The sequence below is a fragment of the Caretta caretta genome, chromosome 21, assembly GCF_965140235.1.
Source record: "Caretta caretta isolate rCarCar2 chromosome 21, rCarCar1.hap1, whole genome shotgun sequence".
NCBI classification, from domain to species: domain Eukaryota; kingdom Metazoa; phylum Chordata; order Testudines; family Cheloniidae; genus Caretta; species Caretta caretta.
The window spans coordinates 3,474,099-3,497,254 of NC_134226.1; the positions used below are offsets into that span (position 1 = coordinate 3,474,099).

The window sequence follows — 23,156 nt, forward strand, 5'->3', positions numbered from 1 at the left end:
CACTGGCTTTGCTGTCAGCACTGCAACACAAACCACTGCGAAACTACACACGTACTTCAGACGTGAGCGGTGCCAGTGTTACCCTGCTACACTACCAGTGGGCTGTTTCTTGCCACCCTGGTTTCAGTCTAGTTCCGTCTGCAATGGAAAACATGCAGCCCTCGAGGAATGCCAGCTACCCTGCGCCTCAGGCATCCACAGTTCACGAGCATTCAAGCCAATACGCTGTGCTTCATTTTATTCTAGATTACACATTTTCAATTTAAAAATATATATTTATATGCTAGGTTATATACATGCAAACTGAAAATAAAATAGCAACACAAGTCTTTTCACTGAAAACAATCTCAGTGCTCCATCTTTAAAGATTTGGTCATTTTAAATGTAATACATTTACTACTTGAGCAGTTCAATAGCAGTAATCAAATCAAGTGTTGGGTACGCAGAAAGTAACAAAAATGTCCCGATAGTGTAAAATAATTCTATTTGCAACGAGACACTGGTGAAATTTTTGATACTGCCCTCCAATGCACAATTTTCAAGTCAGATACTGAATGCTCACTCACCAAAGCAGACTTCCCAACGCCTCCTGAACCCAGGACCACTAGCTTGTACTCACGCATGATGTGGTCTGTTCAAATACAGGTAATCTGAAAAACAGGGGGAAAGCATGGAATTAGGAGCAATGTTTGCAAGCATCACCTCAGAAACATTACATGTTTTCCCGAAGAACCACTGTCATAGCACGTTTATTTGTAGGACAGACTAAGTAAAAAAATCTCTTGTATAGCTAAGTACAAAAATCTCTTCAGCCGCAGCAAAAAGATTTTTATTTTAAACCTGGGTGCCCAAGCAAATGTGTACTTTGATGGCTGTAATTTACTGTACTCAGTGTAGCAACCTTCAAATTCAAAAAAATAAATTAAAAACCCACAATGTTCTTTTCACCAGGATGCTGGTAGATGTACAGAGTCTTTTTATTGTTTCTGTTCAGTATTATTATACGGGCTGGGATTTACCTTTATTTGTTTTACTGACATTTAGTTATTCACCTATTTCAGGGAATGTGTGAGGAGTCTGACTCTGGAATTAATTTCTTCCCTTGGGACACCAAAACTTAGACCTGTTAACTTTCTCGGAATACTACAAAGTTAGTCTTTTCTTTCAGGTATTTGGGAAGAAAGAGGGTCAAATGTGGAGTGATAAATGGGCATTTTGATATGTATCCATCCATTAAAGAGAAACAATTCTTCCCTAAAATCTATCTGCACAAAATATTACTACTCGCTTATGGCACCTTTCCCTCACTCTTCCAACTTTTAATTGCATAAAACTACAAGCAATTAAACAAGAAAATTGAACCAGTGAAATAAAAGCACCGGAGTTTACTTCACCCACCCACCCACCCGCAATAGGGAATGATTTAGGTGGTCAATATTTTCTTTCTGAAAAAGGTCAGGCCTGACTTAATGCTGCCAAGTCAGAAAACTCTCTGCTCTTCCACGCAACGCCTGTGCCTTTTTATGGAAATCTCTCAACTCCCTATGCAGCACAAGAAAATTTCTCATTCTCATCAAGATGCCCTGACAAATAAGGAGAATGACAAAGCCAGCGATAAACATTTTACACTATGTTTACATTATAAGCCAGGCTTGGCTGCCCCATCAACAGAGCCCAAGCAAACAATGACCTCACCAGCTAATTATCTGTTCATTCGTCCCCCAGTAAAATAGCACTTTCTTCCCAAGTAAGGATTCAGAAATATGAATGCTATGAAACTGGATAGGTTTAGTTTCTCAAAGGGATTTCAGACTAACTTTGCCACATGATTTATGGGCCTTTCTAGGTATAATCTTATGATTTGTTGTAAAAATAAAGATTTATTCCCTGTAGCAGGATATAAAAATAAACCAACTTGCTCACTGGAGTTAACAGTGTACAGAGGGCATGGTCTGTGTTCCCAGCTCTGCCACTGATTCACTCTGGGACCATCGGCAGGTCATTCATAACCTGTCAATGCCTCAGTTTATACATCCATAAAATGAGGGTGAAGGCTGTAACACAAAAATTCTTGACAAGAAAGTTGCTCTATGACTGCAAAGAACTACTGATGGGAAACTGATCCTGAACTCCAAAGATGCCCTGTAGCTAAATTACTGGAGTTTATGTTCTTGAACAAGATGAAGAATCCATAAGTACATCCCCATTTGTTTTAAGTTCAAAACTGACATAGTATGAGACAGAGAGAAATCTAAAGGCATTATCTAAAATTACCAGGCTGGATGATACATAAACAAGTCTGATGTGTTTCAATTAGAGGATCAAACAGTCCCTCATTATAAAAAACACCAACATCAGCCTTGATGGAAACATGCAAGATTTTGTAAATATGCATGCAAAGTTGTACATGCACCATTGAACTCATCCAGTTTGCTCAAACTCTAATCTGCAAGTGCAAGTCAGATGCTGCATGCACAAAGCAAAATATGTACAAACGTGTGAACAGATTATAGCACCTGCCTTTTAGAAAATTTAGCCCACTATGTTTACTGGCTAGGAACAGTAGGGATGGACTGGATCGTCACTTCAAGATAAGCCTTTGTTTTAAAATGTTACGTTTATAACATTTTGCCCTACGATAACTGCAGTCCTGTTGCTTAAATACTCCATTTTAACCCTTGTTATAACATGCTTGACCTGTGAGCCAATGTTGGGTAACCCACACACAAAACTGATCGTGCCTAACAATCTCTGTTTTATTTATTTCTCGCTTTTAAGCTAGTAAAATTTACAACGGTTCTACCTTCCTTCCAACCTTAGACCTGATCTAGCAAAGCACGCAGGTGTGTCTGTGTGTGTGGTGGTAATGGTGGTGGAAGAGGTGTTTTCTGGATCAGGGCCTTAATGCTCAGCGTTTGAACAGCTCAGAGTACTGTAGTGAGCTCATCACTGAAATGAATGTTCATATAAAGCTATATTAATTTAACAAAATGTATCCTAACAGATTAGTACAGTGCGACAAAAAATTAAACTACACTTGTGGAAATAAATACAAGTAATTTTAACAATGTAACACTATAGCTTTTTTTGTTTATACGTTCATTTACTCATTAATTTGCAACATTTGATTATCTGCAGTGGGGCTCCCAGTCAGGGTTAGCTAGGAGATTCTACCACACAATGTCAGTGGAGAAAAATTTACTGCAAGTATCATCTCTGAAGTCCTATCTCGTGAGACCAAAAACCCACAGAGGAATGCGCCACTAACATTTTTAGGTCAGGTTGATTTATATAGAAGGCTAGATCTTATGGCCATTAATGTATCAATGCCCTTTATACTAAAACAATAAATCTAAAATCTTGGTCACTATTTTAAGGAGCCAATGCAGTAACAACCTACAGGAATTCTTTGCAGAAGTAAGATTATTTGAAAGTTAGCATTCTGAATGAGACCTAACTACTCACTGTGGGATCTGGCTAACTCTCAGACAACGAGTTTATCCTCACAACATGTTTGTGAAGTAGGGAAGTATCCCCATTTTACAGATGCAGATATTGAAGCTGAGAGAGATTATGTGACTTGCCCAAGGTCACACAGGTCTATGGCAGAGCTAGTTACTGAACCCAGTTTGCTCGAGTCCCAGACCAACACCTTAACCATAGACCATCCATGCTCATGTGGTAATGGATGCATAATACATCACAGAAATCAGAGAAAAAGAGACCTTTTAGGTCAAATCCCATCTACAAAGATACATAATTTATGAAAGCTGGACACAAACCAGAATCTCCAACTGTCACATCAGTTCTAGTATGTGCCTCATGTGGCTAGTGTGTAACAATTGATTCATCTGTAGCCACACAGAACAGTAAAATATTTTGCAAATAACTCTGCTCACTGGGCCCTCTGGAAAAAGCCTGCTAGTTCTCTGCAGGATTATCCTAGCAGCTTTTATTGAAAAAATAGCTGTAACTGATTCTCTTGAATATGAGACTGTCTAATGAGTCATTGTGGTTCAATGGTGCACAGGACAGAGAGTCAACAATCCAGTGTTCTACTCACAGTGATTCAATGGCAGAGCAGGGACAACTCAGGCAAGTCACTTCCCCTCTCTGAACTTTAGTCTGCTCTGTACAACAAGGCTCCTTATGGAAGAAAGGCACTTTGAAAGTGCTAAGTGCTCCAGCTTTCACCCTGACCACACCACACGATCCATCGTCTACAGCCAAGCTCTGCGATACAACCGCATTTGCTCCAACCCCTCAGACAGAGACAAACACCTACAAGATCTCTGTCAAGCTTTCTTACAACTACAATACCCACCTGCGGAAGTAAAGAAACAGATTGACAGAGCCAGAAGAGTTCCCAGAAGTTACCTACTACAGGACAGGCCTAACAAAGAAAATAACAGAACGCCACTAGCCGTCACCTTCAGCCCCCAACTAAAACCCCTCCAACGCATTATTAAGGATCTACAACCTATCCTAAAGGATGACCCAACACTCTCACAAATCTTGGGAGACAGGCCAGTCCTTGCCTACAGACAGCCCCGCAACCTGAAGCAAATACTCACCAACAACCACATACCACACAACAGAACCACTAACCCAGGAACTTATCCTTGCAACAAAGCCCGTTGCCAACTGTGCTCACATATCTATTCAGGGGACACCATCACAGAGCCTAATAACATCAGCCACACTATCAGAGGCTCGTTCACCTGCACATCCACCAATGTGATATATGCCATCATGTGCCAACAATGCCCCTCTGCCATTTACATTGGTCAAATTGGACAGTCTCTACGTAAAAGAATAAATGGACACAAATCAGATGTCAAGAATTATAACATTCATAAACCAGTCGGAGAACACTTCAATCTCTCTGGTCACGCAATCACAGACATGAAGGTCGCTATCTTAAAACAAAAAAACTTCAAATCCAGACTCCAGCGAGAAACTGCTGAATTGGAAATCATTTGCAAATTGGATACTATTAATTTAGGCTTAAATAGAGACTGGGAGTGGCTAAGTCATTATGCAAGGTAGCCTATTTCCCCTTGTTTTTTCCTACCCCCCCCCCCCCAGATGTTCTGGTTTAACTTGGATTTAAACTTGGAGAGTGGTCAGTTTGGATGAGCTATTACCAGCAGGAGAGTGAGTTTGTGTGTGTATGGGGGTGGGGGGGTGAGAAAACCTGGATTTGTGCTGGACATGGCCTACCTTGATTATCATATACATTGTAGGGAGAGTGGTCACTTTGGATGGGCTATCACCAGCAGGAGAGTGAATTTGTGTTGGGGGGGTGGAGGGTGAGAAAACCTGGATTTGTGCTGGAAATGGCCCAACTTGATGATCACTTTAGATAAGCTATTACCAGCAGGACAGTGGGGTGGGAGGAGGTATTGTTTCATATTCTCTGTGTGTATATAAAGTCTGCTGCAGTTTCCACGGCATGCATCCGATGAAGTGAGCTGTATCTCACGAAAGCTCATGCTCAAATAAATTGGTTAGTCTCTAAGGTGCCACAAGTACTCCTTTTCTTTTTGCGAATACAGACTAACACGGCTGTTACTCTGAAACCTGTCATTAGTTAGTAGAAGTCTTACTCCATGTGGTGTGGCCTGAGGCTCTACCTCTTAATTCACACAGGACTCTGCTAAACCTAAGCCAAACCAAATCCATCTCTACAGGTGGGACTCCACCTCCTGCTTTGGACAGGAACTCTGTCCCAATGCAAGTTTCTCACACCAGACCGAATGGTCATCTACTCATCTCTCAAGGTATCCTTGTGCCTTCTTTGCTGTGGCATCAAAGCTCTTGAACGCCTCTTTTTTTTCTCTCTTTCTTTCTTTCTTTCTTTTTTTTTTTAAACTCCTTGAACATAAAAGCAGGATTAATACCCTCTGTGCCGCCTCTGATCTTCAGTGGCCTGGAGTGAATAGCCCACATAAGTCTGTATATCATTGCGTAACGGTAACTCAACAGGAAATACTAGCGTTTTGGAAATCGTGTCAGCGGACTTGGTAACACGAACGGAGGGGAGGGAAAGGAAAGCAAAGCAAACCAGGAGTTGAGAGCAACCAAGTCTCATCTTAACTACTAGATCCTACAAAGACACAAGTCCTTTTTTTTTTTGGTGGTGTTAGAGGAGAGCTAGGGAGGAGTGAACACTAAGGCAAGTTGAGTTCTATGGCACAAAAATTACAAGAGGATCTCAAGTTATTAATGAGCCAGACCACAGCAGCAATGCACGGAACACACTGAGTACACAGAAAATCACTGACAATGTTAGATGCAAGAGCTTTTCAAAGGGAGAGCAGTACATCCTCACTGGACTGGCAAGATAAAGTTTGTGCAGTCCAGAGTCTGACAAAATACCTGACATCATCCTCTCTAACTTGTTAAACAACAAGTCATTGGGGAGATCTTCTTATGTTCAGTTCAGGGCCCTATCCATTGGACCGCAGAACCTCTTCTTATGACCTGAACTTGACACAGGCAGAGGTTGTTTTGTTTTAAATCAGTACGCCGTTTTTGAGGGTAAAGATGCATCCAAGTTTTCTTTGAAAATTCATTTTGAATGATGATTTTGCACCTACCACCATTTTGATTTGAGCCTCATTTTCCAAAGTTATAAAATACAAACAATACTAACGCCAGGTCTACACTACAAACCTATATTGGTATAACCACATCACTCATTGGTGTGAAAAATCCACACCCCGGAGCGACACAGTTCTATTGACCTAACCCCTCCACCCCCTTGCATGTAGACGGCGCTATGTCAATGGAAGAGCTTCTCCCGGCTAACTTAGTTACTGCCTCTCAGGGAGGTGTAGTATTGTACGTGAAGACAAGCCCTTACTCACCTACCTGTGGCTGTGAACATCTTAAGTCCAGTAGCTCAGATCTTGCTTATGTTCAGTATCACTGTCTTCCCCAACCTCCCAGATTTTACAGATGGGAAACCCGAGTCAGAGAGGTTGAGATCAACATTAACTTTGGGTGCCCATCGTTACACAACTTGGGGCTGTTTCTCTAGTGCTGATGAGCACCCCACTTTCACAGACTTCCACTTTGTAAAAACTGTGAAACTAAACGCAATCTGTGCAGGATTCCCCCAGTATGGCAACTAAATATTTAAAACCAGTTGAACAATATTTCCCTGAGTAGCAACATTTGCTTCCTTTTTTCAAAGCCATCATTTTGGACTGAAAAAAAGAAGGGGGATTCCTTTTAATTAACTGTGGGTAATATCGAAAGTAAAATCTATTATTAGCATTTAAAAGGGAATGGATTTTAAGGGAAGTATAAAAGCAGCTTGTTTTATCCAGTCTACCCTTTTCTTTCCATAAAACCACACTCTGGTCCCTCCCATTCAAAAGCACAATAATCAAGTTAAGGCTTAGATTTAGCCATGAACACTTTCAATTCTTTTTTTATAGTCAAAAACACATGTGGGAAAGTTTCAGATAGGGGTATTACAATAATTCTCACTTTTCTACAGTATTTTCCAGTTACGGGTTTTTTTTGGATACAACGGGAAGTCAAAGATCTTGACCTCTTGTGATTAATCTAGGTATTTATACGGCCATTACATGGACTAATTATCCATGGCACTTTTGCAAGATATTAATATCTGTTTATACAGCACCAACAGAGTGCTAGGGGCTTTTCATACAGGCATTACTACTATGCAATATCCTGCCCAATTTTTCATTTGGATAATTTCATTATGTCTATCTAAATTCCCCTTAGGTTTCAGTTAGACACAGTATCATTCATTTCCACCCATAACTTTCTGTAGTGGTACTATGTGCTGTTAAGCAGTGACTACCCTTTAGTGGTGTATACAGCGAGTCCTCTGGATAAAAAGTACTTCTTCCAGCTCAGTGATGGAGCACATTCGCTAAGCAGTTTAAGAAATCTTGTATTGCTCTATGTATGGTGTCGATAAATAGAAGTTTTCAGTCCCCAGGGCTTTCCATTGGGCACCTATTGCAAGCACTAATTTCATTTAAAAACGAAGAACAGAAAAATATATAAGAACTACAAGTCCTCTCTGGGGAACTGAGTAACAGCTGCTTATTTGATAGATATCCACTTGAAAGGGCCAAGAAAGCCAATAGGCAATCACAATAAGCACACTTAAGTTACAAGACATATGTAGTAGACAGCATTTTGACTGGCATATGTTTGGTATTATATTAGTCAAATAGGCCAGGATACAAATAATTGAATTAGAACTGCCCTACACACATGCAGAAAAAGCTACCTATTTAAAATAGATACTGAAGGGGCAAAGGGCTGGTTTCTGATAGTCAGCTCTTGGAATAAGCAGCAATCCTAAATTACTGAATATCTCAGAAAAGCAACTTTCAAGAACAGCAGTTATAAATCCTCTAGGTCTGGATCTTATCTGCAGCAATGGACAAACCTCATGGTCATGTAGAGAGAGAGCGAGAAAGTGCGAGTGGGAAAAATCGAGCCTCTACAGCCTTAGCTAACAGCCAGCTGCCCATTAGCTCATGCAGTAGAGGTTCATGCACTAAGCTCCAGACATCCCCAGTTCGATCCCGCCTGCCTACGAATCGAGTCTGTTGGCGTTACAGTCACACCACTGAAAATTTGGCATTGCAAGATTAGTCTCCCCTGGCTTGTTACAGTTTTTCACTTGCCCCATGTCTTGACCCAACAATCAAAATGTAGCTGTTTGAAACGATGATTTTTAACACAGAAGGGTGTTAACAGACAAGACAACTAGGCAATGAAAAGGACCTGTTTCTAGAACCAGAATTAAAATACCCTCTTATTTTCTTCTACTATTACTGTCACAAATGACAACTTCCTTGAAAGCATAAGAAACTGGGACATCTGATTATTTATGGCAGCATCCGCAATGTGCAAGGTACTTTGCAGAGACACTCAAGAAGAGATGGTCCCTTCTCCGTGGAAGTCAGTCTAAAGACACATTAGGAGAAGGGGAACAAGTGTTATTTTAATACAAGTTAATTAGATGCACTATAGACAGCCTAGCAGAAGTGGGTCTAATAGGGTATGTCCATACTGCAAAAAACTAAACAAAAATCACACCACAACAGGGAGTCTGAGGCTGGGCAACTGATTTAGGCTCACCCGGCTCATGCTATGGAGCTATAAATAGCAGCAAAAACATTCCCACTCCCTCTGAAGCCTAGGATCTGAGACCCACCCCCTGTCACTACGTGTCATAGCCTGTCATAGCCCAAGCAGGAACATCTAAATGGCTATTCTTGGTCCCATAGTGCAAGCCTGAGTCAGATGACCTGGGCTCAGACTTGATGCTGTGGGAGGCTTTTCTGCAGTGTGGATCTATTCTAAGAGAAACATAAAGCCCCAGTTTAGCAGAGCACTTGAGCATGTGCTTAGGTCCATCCTATTCAGCAAAGCACTTGAACACATGCTTTAATCCCAATACTTTAGCATGTGCTTAAGTGCTTTGCCAAATGAGGGCCTAAATAAGCAAAGCATTAGGTGTGGTGCAAAAGGAGTTGGGAAAAGGCATGCATAAGGGCCACGTGGGAGAAGACACACAGGGTATGTGTCCACAGATATTAAATACCTGCAGAGGGCCAAAATCAGCTGATTTGGGCTCGCAGGGCTCAGGCTGTGGGGCTGTAATACTGCTGTGGAGATGTTTGGTTTCAGGCTCCAGCCCAAGCCCAAATATCTACTCAGCAATTTTTAGCTCTGCAGCATGAGCTCGAGTCAGCTGACCCAGGCCAGCCATGGCCATGCCTCAGGTCTTTTATTCCAGCATAAAAATAAAACCTTTTTAGCAAAAACGCAGCAAAAAGGTTGATGAGATATGTTCCTGTTGATGTAAAGGATGGGACTCCTGCTCACTAGGTAAGTGAATTTGTCTATTTTAAATCTATTTCTCCAAGCACTGTATCTTTGGGGCAAAATAAGTCATTCTTTATTCTGAGAAAGTGCTTCGGTGTATCACTGCAACTGTGCTCTCAGAGGATCCCAGTGAGGGTCCAACTATTGAATTATTATTATTATTGAATTATTACCAGACCTATATGTTTGGCCAATTGTTAACTCAGCATGAAAGCAGAATGAAAACTGTTTGTTATATTTATTGGGATTCCAAATGACACCATTTTTCAGCAAGACAGCAGATGCCAGAAGTAGCTCAGAATGCCTGTTTTAATTACACAGTCTCTTCACACAGTTCACACGCAGTGAAAGATAGCATACTATCAGAAGAGGACAATTTTATGTATTGCTCAAATAAAGTGAAGTGGCATTCCAGGTTTAAGAACTGTGTCATTTACCAAGATAAGGATTTAACACATTTGTTGCAATACAGAAACAAACATGCATGTTTGAATTGAAAGGGCTGATCAATCCTATGAAGGGGTGACCAAGAGCAACGACAGCATGCAGCACTTAAAACAGCTCTTTACATTTTTAAAACACTCTACAACCACAATTAATCCTCGTGTCATCCCTGTGAAGTAAAGTAATACTCATTTTATACCACGTAAAAACTGAGGCACAAAGTAGTAACTAGCCCATAGACACAGGGGAAGAGCCAGGACTGTAACTTGAGCAATGGACTGGGAGCCAGGAAATCTAGTCCATTACATCATATTCCTTCAGACAGGAAATACTGCACTAAAGGGCTCAATTGCATTTTCACACACTGTGCTATGTAAGACCAGCTAATGTGCTTGTGCACAGACATTAAGACAGATTTTACACAAGACTTAGGTAAATACATGTACTGTAGCACTACAGAAGCAGAACAAAAAAAATTAAGACATTTGTCAGCCAGCCTCTATTTTTAAAAGCATTTACTCACAGCCATTAAGAGGATTTAAATAATTCTGACTTTATAATAAATACAAGGATGATCTTTGGGAAGCCCTTCTGGAACTCACAGCTAGTCCAACCCCTTTTTCTACTCCCCCCCAAAATTCTAGTCACTCACCAGGAAATTCCTAACCTGCGCCAGGGGAAAAATAAGCAAACCCACCAATGAACAGATGTTGGGTGTAAGAATTTCACACTAACCTGAAATGTGACACAAGCTCTTTCAAACATAACTGTTGAGCACAATTTTATATGTTTGAAGAAGGCGGTTTACGTTTGGTTGGTTCCCCCTTCCTCCAGCAACTGCTGACAGAGCCACAAGTGACATTAGGTATGTGTATGTTGCTCAGTGTGCGAAGGCCTCGGCAGAAGTGTGGTTTGATGATTTTGCATATCCTGGTGAAATGTGCAGCATGACTGAAGACACGTCCCCCATTTAAGCAAGACAGTGACAAAGGACATTTTTTAAAGCATACTAAGTAACTACATTGCTGATTGCCCCTTCAAGAATATAGAGCTGCCTTCACAAGTTTCATGACTCGCAACATTGTTAATGGAGATAGAAGTAAAAACACACCAACTTTTTGTAACTGCAGGAAACAGAGGTTTTTGGGTTTTTTTAAACATACTTGTATTACACATTTAGTAATTCTTAAACCTTCCCCTCTTGCTAATCCAACCCCCACACTTTTATAATTGGCAATCCCATTTAAATATGTGCTGAGAACATGAAAAAAACTCATACCTTGGCATACAAGATCTCTCATCAGTGTTAACAGCCCTACTGGACGTTTTTTCCAAGCTCCCTACAGGGGATTTGAAAGGATAAAAAAAAATGCAATTTAAAATATTTCGAAACACTTTTTAAAAGGATACTGTACCATACAGTTTACAGAGCAGTCATGGTTTTGGTTTGAATTTCAAGCCATTAACTATTTTGTTCCATCAAACAACTTTTGGCTACTGGAATCAAACTACCCCAAACACACACAGGTGCATTGGCATCACCTCTGGAATAATGCAAGTTTGACTGTTTTAACACACATTGAATAACTGATTCACAGATTCTAAGGCCAGAAGGGACCACTGTGATCATCTAATCTGACCTCCTGTGCCCACAGTACTTCCCCCAAATAATTCCTAGAGATCTTTTACAAAAACTTCTAATCTTGATTTAAAAACAGTCAGACTCCACCATGACACTTGGTAAATTGTTCAATGGTTAATCACCCTCACTGTTAAAAAATTACCTCTTATTTCTCATCTGCAATTTGTCTAGCTTCAGCTTCCGGCCATTAGATCATGTTGTACCTCTTGTGAGACCGAAAAGCCCATTACCAAATATTTGTTCCCCAGGTAGGTATTTATACACTAATCAAGTCACCCTTAACCTCCTCTTTTCTAAGCTAAATAGATTGAGCTCTGTGAGTCTCTAACTATGAGTTATGTTTTCTAATCCTTTAATCATTCTCGTGGCTCTTCTCTGAACCCTCTCCAATTTATTAACATCCTTCAACTGTTGACACCAGAACTGGACACAGTATTTCAGTAGCAGCTGTCCCAGTGCCAAATGCAGAGGTGAAATAACCATGGGTTTATCTTCAACCTTCCCAAGGTCCTCCAAGTCCCTAACTTTTCTTTCCCCTTTCACCTCCCAAGGATAGGCCGTACTAGTCCTGCAGAGCTCCTCAACTCAGCAGACCTGGGCACAAAGTCCCAAGGAAGAGCCTTGAACACATACTCTTCTCTTGGTACCTTTCTAAACAAAACCATTACTGTTAAGTACATCCACGAGAGGCCAGGGTCAATTAGAAAACCTGAAAGTGAATACAGTTGACCAGTCCCCTGCATTCGTGATCTTCTCAAATCACCCATGGAAATTGCTTTTGAAATTGGAGACAATGTATATTGGATCAACAAGATTTGGAAAAGACAAATAGTACAATATAGTTTTATGGTATGACTTGCAAGCTCAGTCATAAAACACTTTATACAATTACAATTGCATCCGATGAAGTGGACGGTAGCCCACGAAAGCTTATGCTCTAATAAATTTGTTAGTCTCTAAGGTGCCACAAGTACTCCTTCATACAATTACTGTGATACATATAATTAAGGAACTGAATCATTATCGTGGTCATTAAGCTCCTTTCTAAAGAGAAATTAAAAGTACAATGCTCCTAGACAGAGGTTTCCAGAAGCTCAGAGAGCAACACACTTCCCCAAATTGCAATGGAACAACATACTTTTATAGCAAGCCTCAATAATTTGATGCTGTTCTCACCAGCCTACCTTCTCCTATTGTTCATTCTTACATCACATTATGCAAATAGCTAAATAAGCGGACACTGTATAGAAAGTATTGTGTTATACTAAACCAGTGCTACAACGTAAGGAAGTATTTTTATCAATTGCTTTATGTTTTGTTCCAATATTTACTCTCTAAAAAACTCGAAAGGTTTTTGATTCTGTTCTTTTTAAACTTAAAATCAACTCCACAGTGTGAGGCAAAGACCATGAAATATTCAGCTGCTCCACAACCAGATATTAGTCAGTCTTTTGAGCAAAAACCAATGAAAAACACTGGCCAACCAACAAAGGCAATAAACAAACGCTGAATTGAAGGAATGCCAAGATACCATGCTTTCCAACAGCTGGATTTACAGATACAACATTGCTCTCCAATCCCAATGGAGCTGGGATAGGTCTTCAGAAGATTTCTAACCCACAGAACTGGGGAGGGCAAAACTGGACCTTCACTTTAGAAGCTAGCAGGGCACACTGAGAGCTACATGATGCTCTTGCTTCAGAGCAAGTATTATAACTTCCAAGAATTACCTGGTTTTCTCCTTTCCCAACAAGCGTGCGCGCACAATTCACACTATCCTGCCAGTGTTTCAGACACTCAGGATACCATGTTTTTTGCTTATTGCCTCTGCTCATGTAATCTGAGGGCTCCGGAAGTATCATTTTTTTTACTCCCCAAAGTCTTTCTGTTCCCAAGTGCACCCAACAGCTCTAAAACCAAAATACAAATAAAAAGCCCACTATATATTGAAATCTCATGATATTCTGGGGCCTACCTCAATTTTTGAACACTGGAGTTGGCAACACTGTACTCCATTATTGTCTGAGTCCACAACTACTCTGTATACTACTATCTTGCAGGTGTGAAATTAACACAGGCTACATTACAGGACACCACAACTTGTATATAGCTCTCTTTATACTGTAGTTTGCCCTGTGACTCCTCACAAACAAGACTTACAAGCCAAAAGGCACTTAAAGAAAAAAAGACTGGTGGGTACTTAGGGACCGTGGTTCTCAAAGTTTTTCTTATTATGGTACATGCTTCCATATCAATTCACAGGTTATCTCCCATCCAACTGTCCCAATTCAAGTCAGGCAACTTCTCTGTGGCGCTTGGTTATCTGAAACAGTATTTAATAAATACCAAGGAGACAACATTAGGAAAAAAAACAATAACTTGCTTTAATGCCTTGGTGGTGATGGCTGCTTCATTATATTCCCAGTATTTTAGAGCTGCTGTTTATTTCCTCTTTGTGACTAGGACTTCAGACTTAATACTGAATCCTCCTCCTCCCCGTCCCTCCCCATTGCCTGCATCCAATGTTCAGATTGTTAACTTTCTTTAAAGGTTGTGACCTTTAATTTTGGGAGTCTGTAAACTGAAATGCACTTGCCTCTTCACCAAAGAAACACTGAAAAAAACAAAACAGCTGTGCAGAGAGCAGAAAGAGGTTTAGGGTTTTTGAGTTTACTGGATCCCAAAAGCTCTTGAAAATGCAAAGAGCCAAATTAATTCTTAGTGTAAACCGGTCCAGATTGATTTGCAGAATCCTGAAATTGTGCTATATTTAGCAGGAAACTGCTTGAAGACTGAAAGATGCTTCACCACAGGAACAGCTGCAGCTCCATGGACCACCCACAAGTCATGCCATGAACCACGGTTTGAGAACCACTGGTTTAGCCCCACAATGTAACTTTGGGCCTATTAATAAAAATTTTAAAATTTTAACCTCCCAGCACCTCTTTATAAACAGCCCTTTTAGAAATAAACGTATTGAACATAAAAGCTTTCACCTTAAAAAGATTCTCTTCAGATCCCACTTCCTTATACTTGGCAACTACCTCCCCACACACAGGCTACATCATAGCAGTCAGGCTTCTGGTAGATGCATGAAAAGGATTTTCTTTGGAGCCAAGCAAGTCAACTGCTGAAGCTGACCACCACTAGAAACTCCCCTCCTGGAGCCGATTGTATGGCCCACACAGCACTCCTTGCCGTTGGCTGTCCTGGAGTACAGTCAGACTGGGAGTTAAAGAAGAGAGCCACATCTGGGTTACAGTGTGATGTGAGCCCGGAGTCAGAAGGTGAACTGAATGAAATTGCTTTGTCTTAGCCTAATTTCACCAGAACAAACTGCAAAATAATCACCCAATTTTGAGGAGTCTGTTTCTCCCTCACTGTGCGCAGGCCACTACCATCGCTGTCAGCGGGAGTTTGGGAAATGGAACAGTAAGTATTAGTGAGCACACACAGCCCCTAACAGGGTCAGAAATGTTTGCAAATGCACGTACAAAACTGCACTTGCAATTAAATGATAGTATGAGAATAAGGCACAAAATTATTATTAAATAATGATACCTATTTCTTAATTAGCACTTTTCATCAGTAGATCTAAAAGTGCTTCACAATCTTTTTCACGTATTGATCCTCACAACACTACTCAGAGAGAGAACCATTACTATCCTCATTTTACAAACAGGGAATTAGGGCACAGATAAGTTAAATGACTTGACTAAAGTCACGCAAGAGGGTCCATGCTAGAGCAGGGAAATAAACCCGTCTCCCCTGTGGCCTAGGCCAGTGCTGTATCCACTGGACCACTCTTGCTCCCAACTTGGAGCCTCTCTCGGGAGGGGGGAGCCTGCGGGCTGCGGGAAAATCAAGGTCATGGACTTTCAGGCATACAAGCCATTTGTATTTAGTACAACAACATTAAGGCAAATTCTGCCCCTGAACTTTACAGGACAGGGCCATATCATTTCTGTGGTGGTATTTCTCTCACTCTGTCATCCAACCGTCCAGCCCACTGAGGGAGTCTCCGTATTGATGATGATCAGCCTAATTATGATTTACAAGTCTAGTGCTTTTGAAAGAATACAAGAATCCTCAAGCACTTACCACCTTGCTTTGGGTAACATATACCTACAATTCAGATATAAGCCTAAAATGACCCTATGTTTCCTCTCTAGTTACCAAGCATCTTGTAAAACGCCCTTGGTATGCACATCAAAAAGGCATCAGCAGCTCAGAACTGCATTCCAGTCCAGTCTTCATCGTGTCACGTTAACCAGCGGAGAAGCTCCATGACCACAAACTCCCACAGGGCAGCTTTTTGTGTGTTGGTGCCACTGCCTTTTTCTTTAGAAGTTTCAGTTACTAGCACAAGTTAATCAATATAGGTGTAACTTTTAGTTTAATACAGAAATTCCATAGAAATAATTCTCTTTGAATGGACCCTGACACCTACTGTTTGTCAACCACCAGAAAATGACAGAAATAAATCGATTGTTCAGAGATACCTGCTTGAAACACTTTTTGCCAGTCTGTGGAGGACAGTAACATTCTCTCTTCCCATGAATCATTGTAAAATCAATGTTTAAATAGCCTGCCTGCTGTTCCTCTTGTATTGAGCTTTACTAGTCAAAGATGCATGGTATGCTGTTGCTTTTGTCCAGAGTTATTTGCATCAACCTTTCAGTAGCTAGGTTTATTCTCAAATCCAGATAGGCTTCCAAAGCCCCGTTCTTTTCCTTTCCCTTCTGCAATACCCATCAATTTCTTCCCAATAGAGACATTCACCTCTATTGCTGTCCCTTGATTTTAAGTATCTTTTTACACTATAAGGAATAGCCCCCAAGGCCCAAACGGCAGTTGAATGGTCCACCTCCTACTGAAAAATCAATAGGAGTTGGGTACCTAACTGCGCAAGTCTATCTTTGAAAATATTCCTCATTTTGTCCATGCCCTTCCCATCTACTACTGAATTTGTTTTTACAAATACATTGAATTGTTTATATTTTCCCAAAGTGCAAATTTGGTAACAGATGGGATGCTTTTCATAATCTCTGGCCTGCAGTACAGAGGGCTCAGTTTGTATCATTTGTCTCTACCAACAACAGCTATTTGTTGTTGTGTCTGCAGGCGTGCATTTAGAGACCATGTTTTTCCTGGTTTATGTGAGCTTTAATTATTTTATTGTAGATTGAAATTCACATTGCCATAACAATTTTTCAGAGGAAATTCAAAAAGATAAAGAGTTTGCACTTTAACTATCCAAACCATACCCTACCAAAAAAGTCTTAAAGCACTTAGTTGTTGAGGTACCTGCTTAAATGTAGTATAATCTAGTAGCAATTTAAATGCTATACATTCTAATAGTAGGGCTTTGGTAACATTTGAGAATTTGTATGTCTAACACTTCCCAACTCTCAAACTCAAAATAATTTACAAACAATCAATCAATCTTCAAAACCTTCCCAGTGCAGTAGGTAAGTATTATTATACCCATTATACAGATGAAGAAGTTCAGAGGTGAAGCAACTTGCCCAAAGCCATGGAAAGAGACTTAGTGGAAGAGCTAAGAATTCAGGAGTCCCTGGCTTTTGATCCTGTCCTAAGACCATACCGTAGTCTATTCTCTCCCCCCTGGCCCCAATGTATACACTTTTGCTATTAATATGCTGCCCTCGTATGTCCTAGGTTTATTCAAAAAAAAAACAAAACAAAAAAAAAAGCAAGCCAAAATGTCAAAATTCAAAATCATGAGTATCAACAAGAAAGTGTTATGAGAATAAGTTTGAAAAAACCACATCAAGAGCCTCTGGATTTTACACAGGGGAATATGGCTGCAAGAGTCATCTTTAGTCTCAAATTCTATGATTGAGGGGAAAACACCTTTGAAGTTTAAATCCTAAGACCCACTAGTCACTATTGAACAACAACTTTTAAGAAGGAGAGAAATAAATACATATTTTGAGAATCATGTCTTCATTTTAAATGAAACAGCCATCAGTCCAAATGCAAGTCATAGAAGTGTACAGTATGGCTATGTTCAATAATGGTAAATAATCTATAGTGCTGAAAGTTAGCTTAAGAGAAATTCTGAATGGGTTCTGAGTGAATGCTTAGATCTTGAAAATCAGAGCAGGTCATATTTATGATTCTGGAAGTGTTCCTCCTGCTGGAATCGCACAGCAATAAACTTAGTGGGTCCACACCCAAGAAAATAAGTTCTGAGGTGTCCCTGGTTTCCATACAACTGGAGACAAAACTCATGTGTCAAGAAGAAACCTTCTCCTCCAATAAAGACTTATTCCAGAGAGAAGCCAGTTTAAAAAAAAAAAAAAAATCTATAGATTCAGTTTATATCATACTGACTGAGTTTCTGAATAACTGCAGAATCTTCTACTTGCATTTGTTCATTGCATTTCTTAGTGCATGGAATGTTACGAATAGCGAGTATGATTTTTAGATATGCTGTGTACATGGCAACTCCCAACGAAGATGGCTCAGTACCTCTGAAAGCCAGCCACAGTATCTTACTGGTTATGTCTTCTCAATATCAAATTACTCAGAAGTATTACTAATCTGCAGTTTATGATATTTCAGTGATGTCAGCTTGAATATACTACACCTAGACCTTTCAGGTTATTAGCATTTGCAACAACAACAAAATAAAGCTTTTTTTTCCTGGCACATCACTCCCCAAATCCCAACCATTTAACATTCCTTCAGCAGTCCCAGTTTATGCACTTGTTCTTCAGCTCTGAATAGCTCCAACCCATGAAACTGACTAGAAATGGCATGAAGCAGACAGGTAGGGGTCAAAAAAAGGAGCGTGTTTTGTGTGTGAAGTGTCCCAGATTCAGAATAACCCAAAAGAGAATGATTTTTCCATTTTTGTCAGGATTTTGCAAGTTATTAGTTTAAAAGTTTACAGCTGTTAAGTCTGATTCAAATCTCTTGAAATGTCGCACCCACCCACTGGGGAGCTCAGCTGGCAGCTAGGGCAGTTTGCACACTGAACTGTCTCAGATTTCTGCTCCAACATATATAAGCCAGGAAGATCTACAGCTGTAATTTCAGGTACAGCAGCAATTTACCCTATAAGCCTTTAAACGTTGGCAAGTGTGCGGACACATTTGGATTTCCTCTTTGTAACGAGTTACTGATGTCAGTCCATTTTCTCTAGTGGATAATGTGGGCACAACTATTCTGGTCAGGCTCAGCAAAGAAGCCATAGATACCAACTACACACTCACTTTGAAGAGGGCCCTTCGAGAGCAAATCATTACCTGTGTCCTTCCATGAGGGATGAACTGAGCAGATTTCAGCGAAGTCTGCTAGTATGTGCATAAAAACAGCTAAACAACTCCCGAGGTCCAAACTCACCCCAAAGTCCTCTGTACCATTCCAACCCCATTTAGACCTCAGCTGAAGCTTTGAATTGGAGCTGAGGTGCTAGAAGAAGGCCCCTCTGTACTAGAATAAGTTTCACCCTAGAAAAATTACCCATTAAGGGAAAAACTCTCTCTGAAGAATGAGTTACAGCTTCCAGATGAGCAAGTTCTTTTTATTTTAGTCACTAAAAAATGAGTCATATGCAAGTAACTTGGCTTAAAAAAAAGTGGGGGAGAAGGGGCAGGAACATGGAGGAAGCTACTCATATTTAAACTCCAACTTACTGAAGCGAACCTTGCATCTTAAACATGCTGTACTATTAACTGGGTAAGACGGCCAAAACAGAGCAGGAAATGATACTGAGGGCGGTGACTAATGCTTCCACTGAGCTTCAAGTACACATCAAATGGGTAGTTTTATACAGACATGGCCACATCTGAAAAGATCAGAAAACTGAACCATTGCCATCAATTGGAATTATTCAAACAATACTCAGGCAGATGGAAATATTTTGTTCTAAAATTCTGAGTGTTTATTATGCAGAATGGACAAAGCTAAATATTTACTCCTCTCCCACGGTTTTTGTTCTCCCCAGAACACAAAGGGAATTTCATTCTTCAGGAAAGAAGGGTGCTGCTTATAAACAGCCTTCTTCCCTTTGGATTTTTTCACCCTTTTGCAGTGCACCCAGAAACATCAAACTTACCTTGAAATGGACTGACTGCAAACTTAGATATGGCTATTCAGAAGATGGTGGGGAGGTTATTATTGTCGCTACCTTTAGATTTCATTTTGAACAAATGAAAGGCATTCAAGCCTTTGAAAGTTTACTTCATATATTCTAGAAGAGTTCCAGAAATCTGGACACTCTTGGAGCCCAAAAAGGAATCTCTAGTCCACACAATTGGAAACTTTACTCTTATGATCTGAAGGGACATTAGAAAATGGCCCCAGGATAACAAACTTTTGTTTTCAGTGATTACTCTTTGTAAATTTATGAGAAATGTTACAATTGAGCAGTTCGTTATTGTAATCAGATTTAATGTAGGTATCATAGGGACCTCTATTTAGAGTTGACATTGGTCACTAGGTTGCATGTTTTGTTTTTAAAATATGTAAATACACCCAATACAATATCTGATGGTTGAAGTATCTAAGTTATATTTAAGCCACCATTTGTGTTACTAACCCGATTCTCTGTGATGTTATTGTGTCCAATGCATTTTGAGAGATGCAAATCACGTTTACTTACTACAAGGAGCTCATGAGAATAGTTGAATTGGGACAAAATATTTTAAGTTTATGGCTCAATTGTCTGATTAATCTTAATGTGCAGAGACTGTAGCAAAGCCACATGGGTAGATCAAAGTTGCCAAGTGAAAAACTAATTTATGCCATGCCATCTGTGAATTAACTTATCAAAATTGTTTGATGTAGTCTTCCAGAGACTTTAAAAAGAAAACATTCTCATCTCTACAAGAGAAATATGCAGCTTTCCTATGAATGAACAGTAACTTAACACACCAATTGTATTCCGTATATAGGTGAGTGGGCAGCTCTGCTACTGACTTGTCATGTAACTTGGGCAAGTTATTTTACTTCTCTGCCTCAGTTTGTCCAAATGTAAAACAGGGACAGTGACCCTGCCCACCTTTGCCCAGTGCCACAGGCTCTACAGATGAAAAGCATTGTATAAGAGTTAAGTGTTTATCATCAATAAAGCCAGGAGCAGTATTCACTAGGAAGTACTATTTTAGTCAATGGAACTTAGTAAAATTGGGAATCTAGTTATAGACCTTTCTGGTGAAATCACACTTGACTTTCTGTTAAAGAAACAAGAATTTGTCCATACATGTTAGCCAATAACTGAAGCAAACATAAACCTGAAGATGAAGGACCAGTTGTCTTGCTTGTTAAGATTGGCCTAGAAATTGGGTTCAATTGCCAGCTGTTCCACAGCCTCTCTGTCGGATACTGGGCAAGTCACTTCATCTGTCTGCGCCTCAGCTCCTCCTGCCTATTTAGATTGTAAACTCTTTGAGGTAGGGACCATCTCTCACTAAGCACCCAAAATAAGGGCTACTAGGTACTCCTCATACAAATAATAAAAAGTCAGGGACTAACAAGAACATGCCACTTCCCTATCTGAAGGTGGAGGAGGACAGGAACTGAATCCTGACCTCAAAAGATTCCTGAGTGGATGTAGCCTGAATGAGTCTGTCATTTGAGTATGGAAAGACAGACCCAATTATGGCTCTTTTCCGAGATGAGACTGCATCTCTTTACATAACCACCCACTCATGTTGCCAGGACCTTCCCTTTGAAGGCTGCTCAGGCTGCCAAAACACTATTGCAAACAGCACAGTTCCCCCTCCTCCCCTAAAACCAGAAGGGAGCTCTCCCAACCTGTTCTCCCTGGTTTGAGTAAGCTCTGCTCCCTTCCACCTTGATTGATGCAGCAAGAGTTGCCCCACCCTGTTTGCATCTTTATCTAGCAGCTGTAACCCTTTGAGATTGCTCAATCCAAAGTCATAGGCTGGTGACAGGGGTAACAGTCCTTGTCTAAAGGATGACAAGGGTGCACGTCCCTCTACATTACAGCACTTTCAATTTCTGCTGAAGCTAAAGAAAGCCCTGCTTTGCATGTGTAATATCATGGTGCAACGAACTAATTATGTTTCTTCTCCCACCCCAACAAAAACTACATAGGCAGAAAACAAATCTTTTAGTCAAAGAACTGGAAACAAGAAAAGGTAAAGTTTAGCTCCTACTTACTCCTTCCTTCAGAGAAAGAGAGAGAGTACACTCTTAACTATTCACTGTCCTGTTCCCAACCCCCAACACATCTTCAACCTTTGTGCCCCATTTACAGAATAATGAGTCTTTCCATCCCTCAAATGTAGGGAGTCAACCAAGCTATCCCCCACCAAGGCAGGATTTTTCCCCATTGTATATTTATCCTTTCTTGATGCCCGCTTCCTGTGCGCCAGGACCCACCCCTCTCGTTTAAAACCTCTCTTAATAATCAGGACCCTCACAGACTATGTATTCCAGGCCTTTATTTTTTGTACAAAAACTCATCCAAATTACGAAGACAAGGCTCCTGACCTGGGGAAACTACCTTGGGTTTTTGTAAAGCTCTTTGTACACTTGCAGCATTCTATCACGGTTAAATATTAGCCTTTTAAATGCTCTGAAGGGTATTAAATAACAACATGCAACCAGGTCCTCTCAATTTTAAATGATAGGTAGACAACAGCTCACTTAATTATACTGGCTCTGGTTAAGTTCAAGGGATTCATTAAAAAAAAAATTATACTTGTGAATTATCAGGGGGTAGCTGTGTTAGTCTGTATCCACAAAAACAACAAGTGGTTTTTTACCCATGAAAGCTTATGCCCAAATAAATCTGTTAGTCTTTAAGGTGCCACCGGACTCCTTGTTATACTTGTGAATGTGTGTTTTTGTTTTACTTGTTATGGGTAAAACCTAAGGTGTCCAAAATACACCATATTACTCTATTCTGTTCAGCTTGTTTTCTTTGTGCATTTGACAGCATTTTGAGTACACTTGGTATCCCTTTCATCTGTGCATGGCCCCGAACCTACAAACAACAGTGCCTGGGCAGATTGCTGTGTTTCTGAGGAGCCCACTAAAGTCAATGGGGCTCCATGAGGGTGAAGCAGTCTGCCCACGTGCTCAGCTATAAGACTGGGGCCCCACTCTGTTTCCCTTGTTTGCACAAGCCTTCTACACAGCAAGAGAAATACCAACTTTTTGTCAAGTTGACAGTGTCTCT

The 23,156-nt window shown here is 40.4% G+C and overlaps 1 protein-coding gene across 5 annotated transcripts in view; it reads right to left on the reverse strand.

Annotated features, from left to right (window-relative positions):
• The window catches only part of RAP1A (RAP1A, member of RAS oncogene family), a 69,489-nt gene that overhangs the window by 23,320 nt on the left and 23,013 nt on the right, over positions 1–23,156 (reverse strand). For 3 of the 5 annotated variants that reach the window (XM_048826691.2, XM_048826692.2, XM_048826693.2), the window contains one exon: positions 567–650. In XM_048826691.2, coding sequence (XP_048682648.1) covers positions 567–623 — 57 coding nt within the window. In that variant the 5' untranslated portion in view covers positions 624–650. Of the gene's footprint in view, positions 1–566; positions 651–11,611; positions 11,673–23,156 lie in introns of all 5 variants that reach the window. The other 2 variants (XM_048826689.2, XM_048826690.2) reach the window with 1 other exon arrangement.